At 44.7% G+C, this 21958-nt stretch overlaps 1 protein-coding gene across 1 annotated transcript in view; it reads right to left on the bottom strand.

Moving 5' to 3' along the window:
* GPATCH3 (G-patch domain containing 3) overlaps positions 1-12361 on the bottom strand; it is a 33092-nt gene extending 20731 nt beyond the window's left edge. Inside the window, exons 1-7 of the mRNA XM_068110850.2 lie at positions 11696-12361; positions 7352-7578; positions 6717-7180; positions 6376-6544; positions 2454-2513; positions 1916-2034; positions 1099-1226 (exon numbers count right to left, since the gene is read on the bottom strand). Of these exons, the coding sequence (XP_067966951.2) occupies positions 1099-1226; positions 1916-2034; positions 2454-2513; positions 6376-6544; positions 6717-7180; positions 7352-7578; positions 11696-11949 (1421 nt within the window). The 5' untranslated portion in view covers positions 11950-12361. The remainder of the gene's footprint in view (positions 1-1098; positions 1227-1915; positions 2035-2453; positions 2514-6375; positions 6545-6716; positions 7181-7351; positions 7579-11695) is intronic.
* Positions 12362-21958: the final 9597 nt, after the last annotated feature.

Here is a 21958-nt window from a genome sequence, read left to right as displayed (position 1 = left end):
GTGATGCTTCAAAAGGCGGTGTATAATCAGAAATACTGTTTGATAGGATGATATATTATTGTTATATTAATAAAATGGAAATGTTGAAAAAAAAAAAAGTATTGAATATAGCAAGCGTTTTCTGAATCTAATCGATATGAGACTCCCCATTATTATAAGTGAAGAGGAAGAAGATGAAGGAGGAAGAGCTTTTGTTTTAATGTGAATTGAAACTGATCCATCTATCCTCACCTTACTCAACTATATCATACTGTTTGCAGATTGCCTAGCATCTGATTGACAAAAAGATGACAATCAGAATTAATGGCGAACATATGTACGACGTATAAATCGCTGAAAGGACAATTATTGACAGACGGACGCACACACACAGGCACGCCAAAACCGAGATCCTTTTATATTGTAGATTACTGCAACCACGAGCACATCCTCAATGGCCCCAATTAATCCTATCTTACTGTGGGCTCAGCAGCAGCAAGGAGATTGGACTAAGTCTTTCACGAACTAGCTAGCCAGGCCTGAGGCTAAAACGAAGGTATATTTGGAAATTAGCCAGAATGCCAGTGATAACTCGCCTCGTCTTCCTGGAAGACACATTGAGATCTTTCACATCCACCAACGCTAGGAGATGGAACACCCAGTTTAACATCCATTCGAGGGACATGCCACACACTGATTGAATGCCCTGCCTGCGAAACACCAGGGTGACAAATTATATCTGGGCCGAGATTCAAACCCAGACTAAACAGTAAAAGGTGTGGTGTGCAATTTTTATTATCAATACTAAATTGCTATAAAGTGTGTGATGCTGCCATCTTTGCAGGAAAGTCCTGCGAGCACAACAAGACCATTGGATTGGACAGAAAGTAAGATTACGTTTGTTCAAATTCGGCCCAATAAAAGTTCACGCGGTGATCCTGGGGCAAGGCCCAACGTGTGAACAGACCACTAAAACCCATACACATTACAATTAAGATGTGAAGTGAAAAATTATATTAAGATCAAATCGAGTGAATGCCAATTTTTCAAAAATTGTCCTCTGCTTCACTTTATGTTTGTCCATAAATTTCTGCAATCAAGTAATACAAGTATAGATACCCAAATCCATGTCTGCAACTGGGGCTCTGGCCATCATTATCCAGGGCATCTATGCAGCCATGCTGAGCACTCCCCAAACCAAATCCGTCCCTCCAGCCCTGCTGCTCCATGATTCGCCGGCCAAAGCCCTGGAAAGGAAGCCACAAGAACAAATCAAGAACGTCATCATGGAGTGGTGCAGTGGCACCACATGTGGAATGTTATAACACCTCTGAGATATGGCAGACAAATTGTGCAAAAGACGACACACAGCAAGCCGACTAAACCGACACCTCTCACTGTCTTTGCTAGTGCGGAGGGTGACTGACATCCTGCCAGGACCAAAAACAACACCTGGCAAAGGGCGGATGAGTTCCTGTAGGGAGCTAACGGCCATCCAATGAGGAGATGGTGTCTCCTAAAAAAACACCCACTCGGTTTGGACTGGTTCAAGTCATACCTAAGACTTTAAAATGGTATGTGCTGCTTCTTTGCTTGAAAATGGCAGAGCACAGACGATCCCCATCGTTTGGCATCCATGGGCAGGAGGAAATGCCCCGCTGAGTATGGCGAGAAAAGCGACGCCATTGTTATGACGTCGCTGGTACCCAGAGTATCCTGGGAAGTGACGACACTTCACTTCCATCAAGCTCAGTGGCTGTGTTAAGTGTTTGTTTCGTCAGCATGTCCGTGTGTGTGCGTGCGTGCATGCGTGTGTCAGCTCTATTACAGTCCTTAGCCCATGTATTAAAAAAGCCACTAAGCATCTTAATAACCCACCACAAAAGCCTGTATTCCCACAAAATAATCCGCTCATCTGAAAAAGCTGAACTCGTACCTTTGTGTGCCTCTCAAATTCTCCACGCTGGGTATTTTGCACAGAATCAGACTTCCCGGCACGGCAACGTCGCTCTCTTCGTAGCGCAAGGTAGTCCCGGGCATCATAGTCCCCACCGCCTGGCAAAACAAGTTAGTCGGGTGAGAGTGCAGAAAGAAAAGGCAAGGTGTCAAAAGATGTACGAGTGGCCTCATTGAATGAATGAATGATCGTTTTAAGGCCATTTTCCCCGCTAGGGCGGGGGTTAGCCTTGCGGGTCCCATGACCACCATGGTTCCCTGTTTGAGGCAATGTTTTTATGGCCGGATGCCCTTCCTGACGCCAACCCTTAGTCGCCTCTTACAATGCGCAGGGATACGGTGTACCTATTCTAAACCGGGGTACACACCGGGACTCACTGGGACTCACTGGGACTCACTGGGACTCATTGCTGAGGAGAAAATCAAGAGCAAGAATAAAACTAATACAGATAGTATAATACAGATAGATGTCCAACCCAACAACTCTAACCATAATATAAAGTGAGAGTACACATTACCTTCTTCATAGTAAATGCTCATATCCACATCCAGGTCATCCGCAGTCTGTTCATCAAAGTCTGAAAAACAAAGTTCCTGTTTTGGCAAGATGGATGACAAATTCCACTACAGTTCAAGGTACATCTAAGCAAGTTAACCTTGGTATATATATTGCTTTTTTTTGTACAAGTATAAGCTCACGGAAGAGAGAACGACAATAATAATATTGAGACAAACCAGATGGGTCCATGCTCCTCCTCCTCCCCTCCTCCTCCTCCTCCTCCCCCCACCCACCGATGTCTATACTAACTAAGTGGGAGGCTCACGCTGAATCGCCTATGTATTGTGCCACCACCAGAAGTGCACTAGCAGCCATATTGTTTCCCCCAATGCACACACTGACCGTGTGAATGCAAGTGGAAAGCTGTCGCTGATCTTCTGATTGATTTCATTGGTTTTACGAAAAACCCGATTTCATCCAGGTTGAATTACTCAAAACGGTGTACTCGAAAGCAAAATGTAGTCGTGTGCCACCTATGGGTATACAAATCGTGATGAACACGGACGAAGAGAGACAGGAGTGACTTTCCATCAGTAAGGCTACAAACACTGTCACTGTGTGTTCCTGAAAATTGAACAAAACTGTCAGCTGGAGGGACAGAAGAAAAATGTCTTACTATAATGGGTTATTTAATTGGAGAAGCATAGCCTGGTACTTCGTAAGCAGTTTTTTACTGTAACTTGATGTTCTTCTTCACAAGTGTAGGCCTATCTGACTTTCTTTTTATTACCTGAAGGCATCAATGTGTCTGCCGTCCTTCGGATGGACGTTAAATGAGGCATCCCGTCTGCCGGTATTAGTATATATAATTATATACAGCATGATATTTCAAAGTTGTGAACGCATTCGGACGAAACAAGGTGGATGAGTTGGTTATATGACAACAACAAGCAGAATCGATTTTGGTTCAGGTCCGGATCCAGATCCGGCCTATCAGTGGGATACAAAACGTAAATTGTTCAGCCTGGCGGAGGTGTGTGCTCGACCGAGTGCATATCTCGTTTGAAGATGCAACTCCAGGAAGCTCCACAAACAGGAACCAGTCCAGCAATGCTTTCGAGACTCACCATGTGATATGTCCACCCTTTGGCATTGTCTTGAAATCTAATGGATGAGTCAGTCACTACTGCCATAGTTAATCTCCTAAGCGATCCAAGGTCTTTGGTGTCCACCATCGACGTGTAACCAGCAATGTTGTAAGGCAATCTGCATTATGTCCAAAATGTGCTCAATTATATTGAGCGATCAGCAAGCAAGTTTGTCATTCCAAATGTACTGTCTAAAGCACAGCTGAGGCCAACATATCTCGTCCTTCCGGACAACGTCATTACCAAAGCAGAGAAAATGCAAACAAAACAATCCAGTGGCTCATCCCCGAACCAATAAGTAAATTACCGCCGTGAAACACATGGAGTGGAGTTTTGTGCAACTATTATAAAAGTGACCGCTGACCATATTGTCTCTGGCCAGTATGAATGTCAAAAGAGAATCTTGACATCTGCAAAAGGCACAGCCTTCGGTAAATAGATACTTGGAATCTGATCAGGGTGCTGATATGTCCTGCCAGAAAAACTCAAGGTGATAGACGTCTGCAAGAGTGAAAAACAGCTTAACGTAGTCTATTTTTCTTAGTATGGGCGGACACTTATACCCCAGGCCATTCTGGAGGGTTTGGCACAGAAAAAAAACAAAACAAAAAACATATATTCAGAAACGTCATATCAGGTTACGATTACCAGATAGCGATCTTACTGTGGCGGCAGGTGATCTTCCTTATTTGATCTCCACCATGATTAATAGCACTGCAACTCTATCAAGGGACAAACACTGGGAATCGTGCAAATAATAACAATGATGATGAATCACATTTTGACATTCGCAAAATAGTCAAGTTTGTGGCCGATGAACACCAGCCTTGGACGAATAGCCAGACGGTCTTTAATTTCCGAGGCAAACGGCCGAATAATTGCGGTTGTTTTGTCACGCGCGGTTGAAGGAAACGAGGTGCTTACCTGGACGGAAGCACACGGGTTTATTCCCAAACCCAATACCATGCAAACAAGACAAGGAAAATCAACAATAATGGTTCAATGAAAATAAATGCAAAGCGAAATAAAGGTTGAGGTAAAATAATCGAAATTCCTACTTTGCGGATCCTCCAGCCAGACACAAATATGAACAAGGGGAAAGATAAAATAAAATAGAATGTTTCTTTGAGTCTGTTTCCCTACTTAGTACATTGAGATGTCTCCGACTCATTCACAGTCCATGCTATACCTAAACAATCCTGTCTGTACTTTGGTATTTCATCATCTACCCCCATAAACGTAACAATATTGCACAATTTAACATGCTGCCTGGATGATCCATCATGTGGACGATGCAAGGTGCGCAAGCAATCATGCATGTTTCATCAACAAACTTTCCTTGCTAATAATCACGATCAGATCCCCACAATAAAACCATATCCCTGATATATACAGAATCACATTTTCCTTTAAACATAAACTCCTTCTATATCTACAAGATGACATTGTGTCCTTTTTCCAACAACTTTAAAAAAAAAAAAAACTTTTCCTGGGGTAGGGATGCTTGGAAGAGCTGAACGGAGGGTGAAAGTGTGGCAAAACAAAGTGCTTCCATCTTCGATTCATTCTTTCAGCATACAATAAAACAACCACATCAATGTAGGGCTTTACCTTATTTGTCTATTATTTTTGTGTTTTATAAAAAAAACAGAAATGGGAACGCTATCTTTACCTCCGCCACCGAAGGTGGATGGAGGTCATGTTTTCAGCCCTGTCTGTATGTTTGCCTGTGAACAAGATATCTCAAAAGGTTGTTAACGGATTCAGACAAAATTTGGCAGAAAGGTAGCGCATGTGACAAAGATGAAATGATTGGATTTTGGTGAAGATCCGAAATCGGATCCGGCTAGTAGAATATTTTAAGTGATTCTTCACCATTGGAAGAAAGGGTCAAATACGATACATAGCAGGATATATCAAAAAGTTATGGACGGATTTGGATGAAACTTGGTGGACAGGTTGGGTGTGTGACAAGAATGAATACATTTGATTTTGGTGAAGATCTTCATATAGATTCGGATACGAGATTTATTATTCAATTTCCAAAGTGATTCTTCACCATTGAGAGATCGAGTGAAAAGCGATGTATAACATGATATTTAGAAAAGTTGTGGACGAATTATGACTAAACTTGATGGACGAGTTGTTTAGGTGACAAGAACAAGTTGATTAGATTTTGGTTCAGGTCTGAATCCAGATCCGGCCCATCAGTGGGATACAAACCATAAACTGTTCAGCCTGGCAGAGATATGCGCTCTACCAAGTGCCATTCTAGTATTCCATTAAATGACCCTGCCATAGCCAGAATATCCAAAAGACAGCAAAACAAAAGGACACGTGTAAGAACAGTTGTGTTTAACGCATTTAAACAATCACTCAGGACTTGCAAGCAGCATGCATTGTCACCTCTTGGGGTTGCCAAGATAGCTTAGAGGTAGCTCTACCCAGGGTTTGAATCTTGACGCAGCTATAAACGGTCATACTGGTGTTTTGCAGGCAGGGTGATTCATAAAATTGTGTTAGGTCCATAGGATGCACATTAAACTGGGTATCCCATCTACGAGCTTTAGTTGGTTGACGTTAAAGATCCCACAGCATCCTTCAAAAAGGTTGGGCGATATAATTGCGAGCACCCTGGCGAAGTTACAAATTCCTCCTCTAACCTTGGCAGTGTACAGCAAGCCAGCATTTATCGACAAAATTGATACGAGACGAGACAACATAAGACTGTAAATAATTATATTGATGTGGCGACATTTGCCAAAATACACGAGATTTATACTTGGTACATACCTCCCTGTTCCTGCGCCCAGTACTGAGCATCTGTGTAATATACCAGGCCGCTACCACCCTTTTCCCAGGGGAGTTCCACTTCTTCTTCGTAAAGACGCTCCTCCGTTCGCTCCTGCCGAGTCACATCCTCATGCAGTGCCTCGTGACGCTCCCACTCTTCACAGCTGTCCTGCACAACCAGAAACACCACAGTCAAAACACAACTCAGAATTAATAAACAGGAACACAGCATGGCTGAGAACGAGGACTATGGAGTGCCCGATGATGTTAATATCATTCACATTTTACAATAGATTATCCACATAATAACAGGGGGGTCCAGGTTTAGGCTGGTCACTTACATTATCAGAATGTGATTCATCTTCAGGGTTGAACGACGCAAGCTCCGAGTTAGGCTCACTGTGTTTCCGTGCTTTTATCTTGTGCCGTCCTCGCCTCTGATCACGTTTCCATTTGAGCTTAACTGTGCTGGGCACCAAATATTGATCTCTCCCTTCTGACCCAAAGGCCATCAGTGCCTCCTGTCCTGTTGTTTGTGTGTACATCCAGGGAACATTGCTGTATTTACGGTGAGGACCGGAGAGTTGTGCAGCAAGATCAAGTCTTGTGATGAGACTCGGGGGTAGACGGCAGGAACGGATGAGCTCCTGAAAGACATGAAGAGGTGTTCCGACATTTCCGTGGCACAGCATGTCCGGCGGCAATAGCTCAGGCATCTGGGGAAGGTCTTGACAAGCTATTAATGGTTTCAAACCAGGCCTCCAGCCGGAGAGTTCGCGACGAGAACGTGGAGGCTGAGGATCATCTGTAAAAGTGCACATGCACGATCATAAGACAGGAGTTATAAATGGAACCAAAGATGAATAATCACTCAAAATTAACTTTATTGATTTCTGCTGCACCCTATGTTTTAACAAAAGGTACTCACCAATGCATGTCATCCATCGGTCCAATTTACTCCCATCCTCACACTCACCTCTGGTGATGGTGACAGGATAGATGTTGCACTGCTGTCCAATCTCCTGGCCAGTTCTGTCAAACCAGAAGTTCCCATTGTAGCGCTGGGAAAGGAGCGTGGAGCCACCCTGTCCCAGCCGCACAACACAACACCTTGGTACAGCTCCATGCTTTATTCCACGATCTAGCAACTTCCCGTGATGCCACTTGCATGACTTCTCCAAAAAACCAAAAGGCTGTTTGTTTCTAGAAATAAATGCAATCAAATATTAATTTCCACATATACGCACGACAATAATGAATTTGGATGAATGAATGAATGAATGATGGTTTTAAGGCCATTTTCCCCGCCAGAGCGGGGGTTAGCTTTGCGGGCCCCATGACAATCTTCTCCATTTTGCCCTATTTTCTGCATCTCTCCTTGTTAATCCCCTTGCCGGCATTTCTTTTCACCATCTTCAGCCAAGTCTTTCTCGGTCTTCCCCGTCCTCCACTTCCTTCTACATTCATTTCCATCACTCTTCTCAACCAGTCACTTTCATCCTTCCTCAACCCATGACCAAACCATCTCAACCTGTTCCTCTTCACAGCATCCATCACAGGCTCTATTCCCATCATCTTTCACAATACATCATTTGTCTTCCTCTCTCTCTCAACGATACTCCGCAGATCCACCGAACCATTCGCATTTCCACCCTTTCCAGCCTTCGTTGCTGCTCTACGTTCATTACCCATGTCTCGCTCCCATTAATCATAACACTTCTCACACATGCAGCATACACCTTTCCCTTCAGCTTCAACGACACTCCCCTCCTCATCAGCACGCCACTCAGTTCCCGAAACTACTTCCATGCACATCTCACTCTCGCAACCGTTGCCGAGTCTGATCCACCTTCTCCATTCAGCATGTCTCCGAGGTAGCAAAATGTTTTCACACCTTCCAGCTTCACGCCGTCTCCAAGATCCGACGCAACATTTCCTCCATCTGCAGCTCCCTCTGTGCACACCTTACATTTGAATGTAGCTGCCACACTGGTTAATGACCCTCTCAGACCACTACATTTTTGATGAACCCACTCAGCGCACATTGTACATTGAATGGAGTTCACTCCGACACCCTTCCTGCACACAGCACATGGCCACTTCCCAGTTCTTTCCACCTCACCACATGCTTTACCACTTGCCATCACCTTTGTCTTTCTGATATTCACCTTCAGACCTTTTGTCTCCATACATTCCTTCCACTTGTTCATCTTTTCCTTCAGTCCATCCATACTTTCCGCAATCAACACCAGATCATCTGCATACAACAACTCCCACGGTAAACACTCCTTTATGTTCTGAGCCAGCACCTCCATCAAAGCTACAAATAGTAGTGGACTTAGTACCGACCCCTGATGCACTCCCACCTTCACCTCAAACTCACCACTGTTCCCGTCCTTCGTCCTTACAGCTGTGCGCGCTCTGTTGTCCATTGCCATCATTACTCTGATCAACCATTCCACCACTCCTAACTTCCTCAATGCCCATGTCAATACTTCGCGTGGAACCCTATCGAATGCTTTCTCCAGATCAACAAACCCAAGAAACAACTTCTTCCTCTTCTCCATGTACTTCTCCTGCAACTGCCTCACAATAAAGAGCGCGTCTGTCGTTCCTCTTCCTGGCATAAATCCAAACTGCATTTCATCGATCATCACCTTCTTCCTTATCCTCCTCTCCAACACCCTTTCCAATTCCTTCATTCCATGCTCCAATAACTTTATCGCTTGGTATGAGCCACACCCCAGAGGGTCACCTTTCACCTTGTATAGAGGGACGAGGGTACTCAGTTCCCAATCCACTGGAATGTGGCCTTCTTTCACCACCAGATTACAGATCTCTGTCATTCTCTTCACACCCCAACTTCCTGCTGCCTTCAACATATCACCCACAACTCCCGTCGGCCCTCCCACTTTTCTACTCTTCATTGATTTTATCGCTTCCTCAACTTCCTTCTCAGTTATCTTCTCTGCCGGTCCTAAAACTGGGTTACTCTCTATGTTGCCATCCCATTCATTCTCTGTATTCAACAGCATTTCCATATATCTTTTCCATCTTCCTTTAATTCCATCTGGGTCCACATCGATTTGTCCCACTTCATCCTTCAAGCAACTCACCCCATCACATCACACCACTCTTTCGCTATCTGCTTTGCAATCCTGAATACCGCTCTCTGACCCTCTTCCGAATCCAAGCGTTCTCCGAACATTTTCCTACATGCCTCCTGCGCCTTTGCTACCTCTTCCTTTGCAGCCTTCTTGGCTGCCTTATAACTTTCATGCTCTGCTTTTTCTGCTCCCGTACCCTTCGCATTCTGCCACTCCTTGAACTTCTTCCTCTAGGAAGAGTACAGAAGAGAGTACAGAAGGCCAGATATTATTTATTGGTGATTGATATTGATGTGTTTCACCATTGTAGAATGTTACGTGGTCCTCCCGGTGACTACCTGGTCTCAGTGACCCCCGGACCGGGAGAGGAACTCCGCCAGAAAGATCTATGATTTATACGCTTTCGTAACGCAATCAATATGAAAGACACAACAATTCAAGTCAATAAGAAACCCCACACCAAGGATCCGGATTAATCAATAATATATTCCCCAATCAATCAACAACCATCAACAATCAATCACCAATATTACTAAGATGGCCATATCATATATTTCCCCCCTTTCCCCACTCACGACCCCTCAATGGTCACTGTCCCTCACAATGTCTCTGGGCCCCTCCAGACCAAGGTGAAGGTCGACTTCTCCGCACATGGGCGGTTGAACGAACCCCTGGCTGACGTGCTCCAAACGTGCACGTCGCGTACCGGGAACAGCTGCTGCAGCGCACACCTCCTTGCAAAGCAAAGCGGGCAAAGCAAAGCGTGGCTCGCAAAGCGCGCGAGGCCCAAGGTGCGACCCGTACGCGTCCTTGTAGACGTTGAGGCGAACTGTGCCGGACGCTTGGTTCCGTGCACGAACCCACGGCAACTTGACGCGTAACCGGTAATTACCCCGCGCAGGTAACTCCTCTCGCCAGACGGGCTTTCAAACGCAGCGTTCCCCACGCTGCTCAATATCGACACCGCTCGCGTCGGAGCTGGGCGAGGAAGAAGAAGATCGCCGCTTCTCCAGGACCTCGTGTCTTGTTTTTCTTCTTCCGGTTCACTATCCCGTTTCCGGTCTCCTGTTATCCAGAGCCTCTTTAACCATTTAACCACAACAACCTTTAATAGAATAAACATTAATAAGCAATGACATGAATAGTAATTCACCTAAATCCGAGATCCGTAACAAGAACAATAACACTTTTTATGTTTAGTTTCCCCCATTTTAGGTAAAGCATAAATATGAGAAAGGTTTCACGTAAAGTAAATTAACGTAGTATAATAGTTAGTATTTAGTTGCATACCCCTTGCATGCAATAACTGCATCGAGCCTGTGACCCATTGACATCACCAAACCATTGATTTTTTTTTTTACCTCCGCCACCAAAGGTGGATGGATGTTACGTTTTCACCCCTGTCTGTTTGTCTGTCCGTTTGTCTGTGAACAAATATCTCAAAAGGTTGTGGATGGATTCAGACGAAATTTAGCAGAGATGTAGCGTATGTGACAAGGACGAAATGATTAGATTTTGGTGAAGATCCGGCTACTAGAATTGTTTTAAGTGATTCTTCACCATTGGGAGATCGGGCCAAAAACGATACATAGCAGGATATCTCAAAAGGTTGTAGACGGATTTGGACGAAACTTGTTGGACGTCTGACAAGGGAGAATCGAAACAATTTTGGTGAAGATCCGGATCCAGTTAGTATAATTTTTTTAAGTGATTCTTCACCATTGAGTGATATGGCCAACCAGGTGGAGGTATGCTCTCTACTGAGTGCCGTTCTAATTTCCTTTGATATGCTTTGCCAATACTTTATTGTACCTATTTTCAGTTGTTTGTTCTGGGCATTTCTGACTTTAGGTAGCAACATATTCTGTAGCTTTGCATACATAAAACAATTTGTCTTACTGTATATGGCTCACAATTGCTGAGCACTTGGAACAAGAACATTCATTGGGGCCAGTAAGGGACATGCGTTACAAAGCAATTCTCCCTCTTGTTGTTATTATTATTCAAAATCTTCATGGGTTGGCAATGTCAGGATGTGGGGATCCCAGGCGCAAATCCCATGTACTGTGTAACTGTTAGTGTTTTATGGGTGAATTGTTGATGTATTAGTCGACAGAGGACACATACTGTAAAGGAGGCCTTTACACAAACACAATGTGCAAAATACCAGGCATGTACAGTAAATACAGATAAAGGTGAGTGAGAAAGCTCACCCAAGTGATCTCTCCTCCTGGACTGGTCCCTGTGGGCGATGGCGATAGTGGAAGCAGGCAAAGCCACCACTCTCCACAAAATGAGAAAAGAACATCCGCAGGTCAGCAGCTTGGAACCATGGGGGAATATTGGTCACCACCACAAACTCGTTACTCCCGCAACAACCTTCCTCTTCGTTTGCACCACCAGAGCGACCTCCGTTGGAGCCCACCGCGCCACCACCACCACCGCTTACACTTACAGTTACACTCATCTCCACGACAACCTAAGGCAAATACTACATCGACTAATAAGGCTAATAATAAGGCTAATACTCCAATACCTGTTCCACCGAGTTGGATTTTCAAACGTATCTACGGTTACAGTACAAACCATACCCAAACGCACTTACTGTACAATACTGTATACACAACTGTGGATAATGTAAACCAGAACTCCTACAATAATAAAACGGAAGTGTAATTTTTCCGAGCAACTTCAGAGGATTCGTCTCCTGTACAAACTAGTCCTGTAATTTAATTCGCTACTCGTATCAAATATATATTTATCCGCTATGAGTAATTACAATGAAGTGTTGTAAATAAAATGGAACAGGAAAAAATAAATAAAAAATAAATACATAAATCAAGATGGTACAACCGGAAGAGCATATGCGTCAGTTCCGCAAGCATCTCGTTATGCCACTGATAAATTATTACATTGTTAAGGTAGGAAAAGGCTTCATGTTTAGCAAGATCATATTATATAAAATTGACAGTAAATGTACTTCGAAAAAAAATCTCCCCCCATGTTGTTTAAAATAAGTAAACAACCGGAAGTGACGTGCCCTGAAAGTCTTTAAAAATTAAGATGAAATTGAAAGCATTACATTAATCAAATGCTTACATTAAAAGACAGCATGAAACAGGCAAAAGTGTAAAACAAATCTCAGCATTCAATACAAAAACTACAACACCGCCTGGTTCTTTATAACCGAATAAAAATTCCAACTTGCTTTGAATTTGATCATGGTCTCGTTTCACACACGTCATGTCGAAGCAATCCACGACATGGGCCGGCGGGAAAGGGTAGATCAACATCAACGCGATGCAGGTCTTCAGGATTGTAAATAAATTGTAGTCTCTGCTCGTATCAAGACCCAGGTTGTGTTCCGTTAGCAAGCGGCTTGCTTATCGCTTGCCAAGCTGCTTTGTTGATTCAAAGCGCTTAAGCAAGCACACCAACGGAACAGAGTGCTTGGCATCACTTCACAACATGCGGTCTCCATTATGTTACTCAACATGGATTCCAGCCAAATTGTTCTTGCGAAACGCAACTGTTGGACTGCCTACAATCCTACACGATTGGACCTTTAACCTCGACAGAGGCTTGGAAACATGTCTGTGAAGTTAGCACCCTTAATACCAGAGCCAGATTCAAAGTATGGATTGCACTATTACAAAAAAGGGGGCATGGTGGACTGTACCATTACAAAAAAGGGGAGTTGTGGATTGTACCATTCCTACCCTGAAAGTTTCATCTCAATCAGACATGTGGTTGCTGAGAAAAATGAGGTTTAGCCCATACGGACAGACAGACGGAGGGACAACCCAAAAACATAATCCCTCCGGGCTCCGGCCATCTTCGGGGGGATGGATATAAAATTGTTAATACGACTATTTTCACATTTTACGATAGATTAACTACATAATAACATGGAATAACTTGAATTTTGAATAGGATTTTCACAATCAGTTAACTTAATTCAACCACCAACTATTTTTGAGGTCAACATAGGCCAAAAGTTCAGCAAAGGCCAAAGGTCAACCACTTTTTCAAATTTCTAAAATCCTCAATTTTCATCCGATTGACTTGAAATTTGAATAGGATTTTCATATCAGTGAACTGAATTCAACCACCAATTATTTTGGAGATCAGCATAGGCCAAAAGGTCAACATAGGCCAAAGGTCAACAAACTTTTCTACTTTCTAAAATCCTCAATTTTCATCCGATTGACTTGAAACTTGAATAGGATTTGCATATCAAGTCACTGAATTCAACCACACATTATTTTGGTGCGCTACTTCGGTGAGGACAAAAGGATGCTCCACTGAGTGCCATTCTACTTTTTTCTCTTTTGCCAAGTGTCGTCTATGAGTGATTTTTCATCTGCTCGTCTGTCTGTGAACAAGATATCTTAAAAATTTGTGGACGGATTCGGACGAAATTTGGCGGAGAAGTAGCGCATCTGACAAGGACGAAACGGTTAGATTTTGGTGAAGATTCAACTCCAGATCCGGATCAGATAATTTTTAAAGTAATTCTTCACCATTGAGTGATAGGGCTAAAACCTAAATATAGCACAATATCTCAAAAACGTATGAACGGATTCAGACGAAACTTGGTGGACAGGTTGGGTGTGTGACAAGACCAAATCTATTCTATTTTGATGAATATCAACTGCATCTCCTTCCTTTCATTCTTCCAACGCAAAGTTGAAAACATCTACAACAGCATGACCACTGCCGCACCCACTCCCCCTCAAACCACCTGCCCCCCCCCCCCCTTATCCTGCCATCCCCTGTCTCAATTCTCCCCAATCTCCCCTACTGACCTCTCTGAACTCCTCATAGGAATGAAAACTGCCACCTGCACTCTTGACCCCATCCCCTCCAGCTTTGTCAAGGCCTCCCTTCCTGCTCTCTCTCCACTTATCATTGCAACAATAAACTCCTCCCTGTCTAAAGGCATCGTCCCACCATCCCTCAAAATTGCTGCTGTTACCCCCATTCTGAAAAAACCTGGACTAAACCCTGACACCCTAAACAACTTCAGACCCATCTCCAACCTACCCTTTCTGTCGAAAGTTTTGGAACGCGCTGTAGCCACTCAACTCAAACATCACCTCTCTGCCAATAACCTGTATGAAACATTCCAATCTGGATTCCGCTCCAACCACAGTACTGAAACTGCTCTCCTCAAAATCACCAACGACCTTCTCCTCTCCTCTGACGCTGGCAACCTCAACATTCTCATCCTCCTCGACCTCAGCGCCGCCTTTGACACCATCGATCACACCATCCTCCTCACCCGACTTGAATCCACCTTTAACGTTACTGGCACTGCCCTCTCTTGGATTAAATCATACCTCTCTGACAGACGCCAGTTCATCTCCATCAATAACTGCAAATCCCCCACTGCTCCCCTCCCCCAAGGTGTCCCCCAAGGTTCAGTTATTGGCCCCCTCCTCTTCATCCTTTACCTGTCCCCTCTCGGTCACTTAATCCACCGTCATGGTCTCCAATTCCACTGCTTCGCCGATGACATCCAGCTTTTCATCTCCACCAAGTCCATCTCCACCGCCACCCACTCTATCCTGACAAACTGCATCACTGAAATAAAATCCTGGCTTCAAATTAACTTCCTCAAACTTAACTATGATAAATCTGAAATAATCATCATTGGCCCAAAAACGCTCACCAAGTCCACCCATAACTTTGCCCTCAACATCGACGGTTTCCCAGTATCCACCTCCCCTCACATCCGGAATCTTGGCATCATCTTTGACCAAACCCTCTCCTTCGACAAATACACTAAAGAGATCACAAAGACAGCCTTCTTTCACCTGAAAAACATCGCCCGTCTCCATCCATCCCTCTCCTCCGTGGCTGCAGAACCCCTCATCCACGCCTTCATCACTTCCCGTCTGGACTACTGCAATAGCCTCCTTTATGGTTCACCCTCAACAATCACCAATAAACTCCAATACATTCAGAACTCCGCTGCCCGTCTACTCACCCATTCCCGGACCCGTGACCACATCACCCCCGTCCTTTACAAGCTTCACTGGCTCCCCATCTCCCAGAGAATCCAGTACAAAATCCTCCTCTTGACCTACAAAGCCCTCCATAACCTGGCCCCATCCTACCTGGCTGACCTCCTCTCCAGACACACTCCCACCCACAACCTCCGCTCTGCTGGTACCAACCTCCTGACCCCCCCCCCCCCCATCCGGACCAAATTTAGATCCTGGGGGGACAGGGCCTTCTCCATCGCTGCTCCCACCCTCTGGAACTCGCTACCTCACACCATCAGAGACTCCTCCTCACTCACCACATTCAAAACATCACTCAAGACCCACCTGTTCAACACTGCATTCAACATTTAACCCACAGCATCTAACCCCTGACTATCTCCTCTCCTTCTCCCTCCTTTGTGCTTTGAATTATTTCCCTATTGATTCTTCTTTTTTTGCAATTGTTTTTATGTTTTGCTATGCATTATGTTTTGCACTCTGTCAAAGCGTCTTTGGGCTTCCTGAAAAGCGCTATATAAAATAAATGCATCAATATCTGAATATGGATTCGGATACGACAATTATATATATATATATATATATATATATATATATATATATATATATATATATATATATATATATATATATATATATATATATATATATATATATATATATATATATATTTAAGTGGTTCTTCACCATTGCAACCAATTGAAACCATTGAAACCATTGAAAGCCAAAAACGATAAATAACATGATATTTTAAAAAATTGTGGACGAGTTATGACTAAAGTTGGTGGACGAGTTGTTTAGGTGACAAGAACAAGCCGATTAGATTTTGGTTCAGGTCGGAATCCAGATCCGGCCTATCAGTAGGATACAAAACATAAACTGTTAAGCCTGACGGAGGTGTGCGCTCTACCGAGTACCGTTCTAGTTATCTCTGCCACTGTAGGTGGATGAGAATGTTTCACCCCTGTCTGTTTGTATGTTTATGAAAAGGATATCTCAAAACGTTGTCGACAGATTATAACAAAAGTTGGTGGAAAGGCCGGGTGTGTGACAAGGACGAAATGATTAGATTTTGGTTCAGGTCCTGATCCAGACCTGCCCTATCAGTGGATACAAAACATAAACTGTGCAACCTGGTGGAGGTATGCTATGTGGGGGGGGGGGGGGGGATGGGGGTTACCAGCTATGTTGCGGAGTAGGTGTGAAGGTGGAGAGGGGAGCGTAAATTCTCTACCTGAATGTGCATCGTGTATCGACACCTGGTGGTGATGGCAGAGAATATTGCAATTTACTTTTTTGCCTGGGCAATGCTGAGGATAAAGCACTCTTTATCCTCCCATTGCCCCTCCCCCCCCTCCCCCCCCCACCCCACCCCCAAACCCCAAATGGAGGGGCCTGTCAAAGCCTGTCATGGTGTGTGTGACATTTTAAGCAGGAAGGGACATCTGGACGAATGGGGGGCAAAGGTGAGGGGAGGAACATGACGTGAAGACGGGGAAGGGGTTAGGGGGGGTTTTTGGCAAACAGGACGCTTAAAGTTTCACCGACTGAGTATCATCGGCCAAGTTCATGAATCTTGGTTTTAGGAATTTCTGAGTAATAGAGGGCAAAAACTACTTGCGAGAGGTTGATCATCCACTTGGATGAAGGTGACAAGTGCAGTACCGCAAGGCTCGAATGTCGGACCCACTATCTATTCCTCTTATATATCAATGACCGAGTACATGTACAGTCAAAACTTCTGTGAAAATGTTTGCTGAAGACATGAACTTCTATTACATTGAATCTCTTGCAAAGACTGAGATACTGCAAAGTGATCCAAATGCCATTCCAGCCTGGTCGAGGAAACGGCTTCTGAAGTTTCACGCCAACATATGTAATATCCTGAGAATAAGACAAAACGAAAAGTACAACTACACCTTGGATGTCCACTACCTAGCTGAGGTCACTGGGTGTAATAATTATTTCAACTGATTTGAAACCAGCCAAACATCTCAAGAGCATCTGCATCAAAGCCCGACAAGGCCTGTATTACAGGCTTTTTGGAAGAAAAAAAAATTCTGTTGGACGGAACCCGAGCACAAAAACCGACATCAATAAGCTTGAGAGGATTCAACACAGTTGTGTCCATTTGTGCAAGGAAGAAATAACTTTGTCAAGTCAAGCTGGACGACGACATTCGATGCACCTCACAAAATGTTATAAATACTTGAAAGGAGACTTCAAAACACCTGGCAACGTTTTCTTCTCATATTCTACCACAAATCGGACCCTGGTGTTGGGCCCTGGTGTTGGTGCCTGGTGTTGGTGCCTGGTGTTGTTGCCTGCTGCCTGCCTGGTGCCTGGTGTTGCCTGGTTGCTGGTTGCCTGGTTGCCTGGTTGCCTGGTGGCTGCCTGGTGTTGGTGGCAACACCCTGGTGTTGGTGGCAACACCCTGGTGTTGGGCTAGCGGCTAGGGTGCCGGCTTAGGATCCCAGGATCCTGGGTTCGAATCCCGGTCGATCGCTGAATTAACGCCAGGGGGGTTGACTCAGCCTGTGGTCGATCGCTGAATTAACGCCAGGGGGGTTGACTCAGCCTGTCCTTCCGAGGTCGGCTAATTGAGTACCAGTTCACTGGTAATTCCCTGCTTGTTGCTAAAGGTGGCAAAATGGGTTGGCGTCAGGAAGGGCATCCGGCCGTAAAACATTGCTTCAAGAAGGGGACCAAAAAACAACAACAACCACGGTTCCCGAACCCGAAGAAGGCCCCCGCTTGCGGGGAAAAATGGCCTCTAAAGGTGGTTATTTATTCTACCACAAATCTCCATGGCCACTCCCTCAAACTCTGGGAAAAAGATCCACAACATCCATTCGCTGCAAATGTTTTTACTAACCGTGTCACTAACAAATTAAATAATTAACCAGAGAAAGATGCTTCCCTTCAAACATCAGAAGTATTTCAGAGAATCCTCATGACATCCCTGCCTACGGACTAATAGTGGGGTGGCTTATGGAAATGATCGTGACACGCTGGCCCAAAGCACTAAATTTGGCACGGTTATACTTTAGGTCCATACGAAACTTTTGAGAGGGGGCTGCCCCCCGATTTTCGATGCCCAGGTCAAGGTCAGGTCAAGGTCAAAGGTCAAATTATGTGTTTGTCACGTTTTTTGCCATATCCAGCTCATAGCTGTCATAGAAACATTATCTCAGTGTCTAAATAATCATTTTTAAGGACAAGGAATCCATTTGTATTATGGCATCGTTTACATGAAGACATATTCTACTGTCTGCTTCTTCGTGATCACTCTCTCCCATTGTGATGTTAGCCTGATTCGATTGGACTCGTGGACCAGATGTAATGTAAACCTGTTTGGTAGGCGGATAGTCGTGTTTGACTACGTCCTCCGTCAGCAGTGCGAAAAGCTCCTCCTTGTTGGTAGGACCCTGTAGAAAGCCAGCGAAGTTACTTGGTAACTTCGTATTGCGGGATACCTTTCTACGTAATCCTTTCCCTCGTTTCTCTCGAGTTGTGGCTTTGAGGCTGCCGGGTCGGTGAGTGTCCCAAACGATGTCCATCCTGGAACAGCCTTGAAGTTGCCTTCCTATCCAGGGGATGAAGATATTGTCACTGTATTCGCCGAACGTAGAAGTGTTTTCTTGTGGCAGGGCATGTGCAATGGCAGCACCATCAACCACTTTGGCGTCAAAATAAGTGGGTGTTTCTGGCTGGACACTTGCATCAATGCAATGCAATAGCTCTGATTTATTGCTTGGTAGTCGGAGTCTCCCATGCAAAGACAGTGCTGGCGGCCACGGGTGGTTTTCATGTTTAAAGAACACCTCCAGTTTGGTATTACGGACTTGGGCAGCGACGAACAGCTGACTGAACAGATTGCAGTCACTCTTTATTTCCTCGAATTGCTTTTTCGCTTTTGATTTCATGGTAGTGGAATGTGGACGTTTAAATAGAGGAAGTTAGTTTTTCTTGATGGCCACGTAAATTGATTCATGTCTTTCAACCAGCACTGCCTTGACGTACTTGGAATACTGGTCATTACCCAAAGTTTCCATCGTGTGCAGTGCTTGGACAACCATATCATCCACACAATCATGTTTGTCCGGGGTCATGAGTTCCATTGATGTCTCCATGAATGGATTCCCCATTGTCACTGTGGCATCGCACATATCGTTAACCTGTTTCTGGAACGTTTTCTGAATCGAATGTCCCTGGATGTGACTTTGGGAGGGTTGCTCTGACGAGTGATATAATTCGTGAAACTCTGTGAGGATTCTGGCTTGCTCAGGACCTGCCACCATCCATCGTTTCAGGGCAGCTGGATTTTCAGTGAGACCGATGGCTCCACCTGATCCTTTCACTGTTTTGTGAATGAATATGGATTAATTCCACTGATTTTAGCGATTTTAGCCCTCTCGTCGGGGATGTTAGCCCCCCCCCCCCCCCCCCCCCGGTCAGGGACAGCCTGGCGCCGCCACTGCCTATATGGCCGTCACCTGGTGGAACTTCCCATAATAGTAATGGATTCATTGACTAAATATGTTGGTTATGTAACTAAGACCAAGTTTTTTAGGTTATATATAAGCAGGATATTGCAAAAACATGACAGACACATAATTTGACCTTTGACCTTGACCTGACCTTGACCTGGGCCTCTAAAATCGGGCAGCCCCCTCTCAAAAGTTTTGCATGGTCCTAAAGTAGAACTGTGCCAAATTTGGTCCTTTGGGCCAGTGTGTCACGATATCACTTAAATTTGGACTTTAGCCACCCCACTATAAAGGGATAATAGCCGGCGAAGCCGGTGTTGTGAATGAACGCATATTATGTTGAAAAGGCAGATTTTGCTGGATCCTTTGAGAATTTCGAAGCTTTGACGCACAAAATCGCTCCATGGAGGCCGCCATCTTGCGGATGAGGAAGTATGCATAAACAATGCGAACAAGTTCAATAGAGGCTTTGGCTTCGCCGGCTCATTGCGGCTTTGCAGTAGGGTCATATTATACCAATACCAATACCAAAAACCCCACATGTTACATTTAAGCGAAATGCCCAATCTATTGTATTGTCAATACAAAAAATAGGACCACTGGTCCTGTAGCTTATCAGGACCCCGGCCTAATGTTGTAACCCCCAATTTGGTAGCATTCTGACTGGTGGGTCTGGAGAAGAAGATTTTTGAAGGGATTTACGTGTTCTTCCCAAAAATAGACAAAGTTGGCCATTTTAACAAACTTTTTATTTGGGGGGGGGGGGGGGGGGGATACAAGATCAAGGCTCGTGAAAGAGCTAACATTGATCACACAAAAAAACAAAAGGACACACAAAACATATAATAAAGGGAGTGGTAGACAAGATGGGGAGAGAGGAGGAAGCACACAAGCACAACATTTGAGAGCAGGGACATCGGGAGATCTGTGGGAGGGAGAAGGCTTGGGGGGAGGAGACGTGAGAAGGTGGTGGGGGCGGGGGGGCTGTGAGAAGTATAAACACATGGACACTGCAAGGACTTCCAGGAAAGAAGTCGGTATTTCAAAAAAGTGGATCTGGGGTGAATTAGCGGGGGTAGAAAGATCAAGGTTTTGGATGGGGGAAGATAGGAGATGGTGGTGAACAGCCGTTTTAAAGACCTGGAGGGAGGACTGTGATTGAAGAGAGTGAGGGAGTTTGTTCCAGAGGCGGGAGAAAAGAGGAATGAAGGAGTGAAGGTGAGCAGAAAGTCTTGATTTTGGCAGTTTAACCATAAGAGGGTTGCAGGCAGATCTTGTGCGACCTGTAGGAATATTTGGGGGACAGAGCCCAGAGAGGGCTGGGGGGGGCAAGGCCAGAGAGGAGACGGTAGAAGACGGAAAGACCACCAACCTGCCTGCGGGGAGAGAGAAAGGCCCTCGCAATCAGCTTCATCACGGGAGATTCCAATGATTCTGAAATTACTTCTGGTCATCTTCTCAGTTTTAACACACTTCTGGTCACATGATCAGCATGGCCTCCACAATTTAACATCAGGACCCTGTTCTAATGTTGTAACCCAAATTTGGTAGCATTCTGACTGGTGGGTCTGAAGAAGAAGATTTTTGAAGAAATTTACTAAGTCCGTCATTTTGACCTACTTAAGGTTACGTGACCAGAATGAGCTTTGCAATCCCCATTACCAGCCAGCAGCGAAACCTTGCTGCCAAATTTCAGCCGGATTGGCCCAGCGGTGTTTCTGGCCGGAGAAGTTGAAATAGGAGACGGATGAAGGACGGACAGACAGTGCACGATGACAATACCTTATCTGGAATTCCAATCCAGACCTGGAATTCCAATTCCAGATAAGCTAAGAAAATAATGATCTTAATTATTATTTTAAAAATTCAGAAGTTTAGTGCTATTGAAGTAGTCCAGAAGCAGTCCCGAACAGTACTCTTATACACCACCCAGTGAAACCTTTATAAAAATTGTAGTCCTGAAAACTGGCGGTTCTTG

This window comes from Myxine glutinosa, chromosome 3 (assembly GCF_964187855.1).
Source record: "Myxine glutinosa chromosome 3, kmMyxGlut1.1, whole genome shotgun sequence".
Taxonomy (NCBI): domain Eukaryota; kingdom Metazoa; phylum Chordata; class Myxini; order Myxiniformes; family Myxinidae; genus Myxine; species Myxine glutinosa.
The sequence above is the reverse complement of the archived record's forward strand: the minus strand, read 5'-3'. Positions and strand labels throughout refer to the sequence as shown.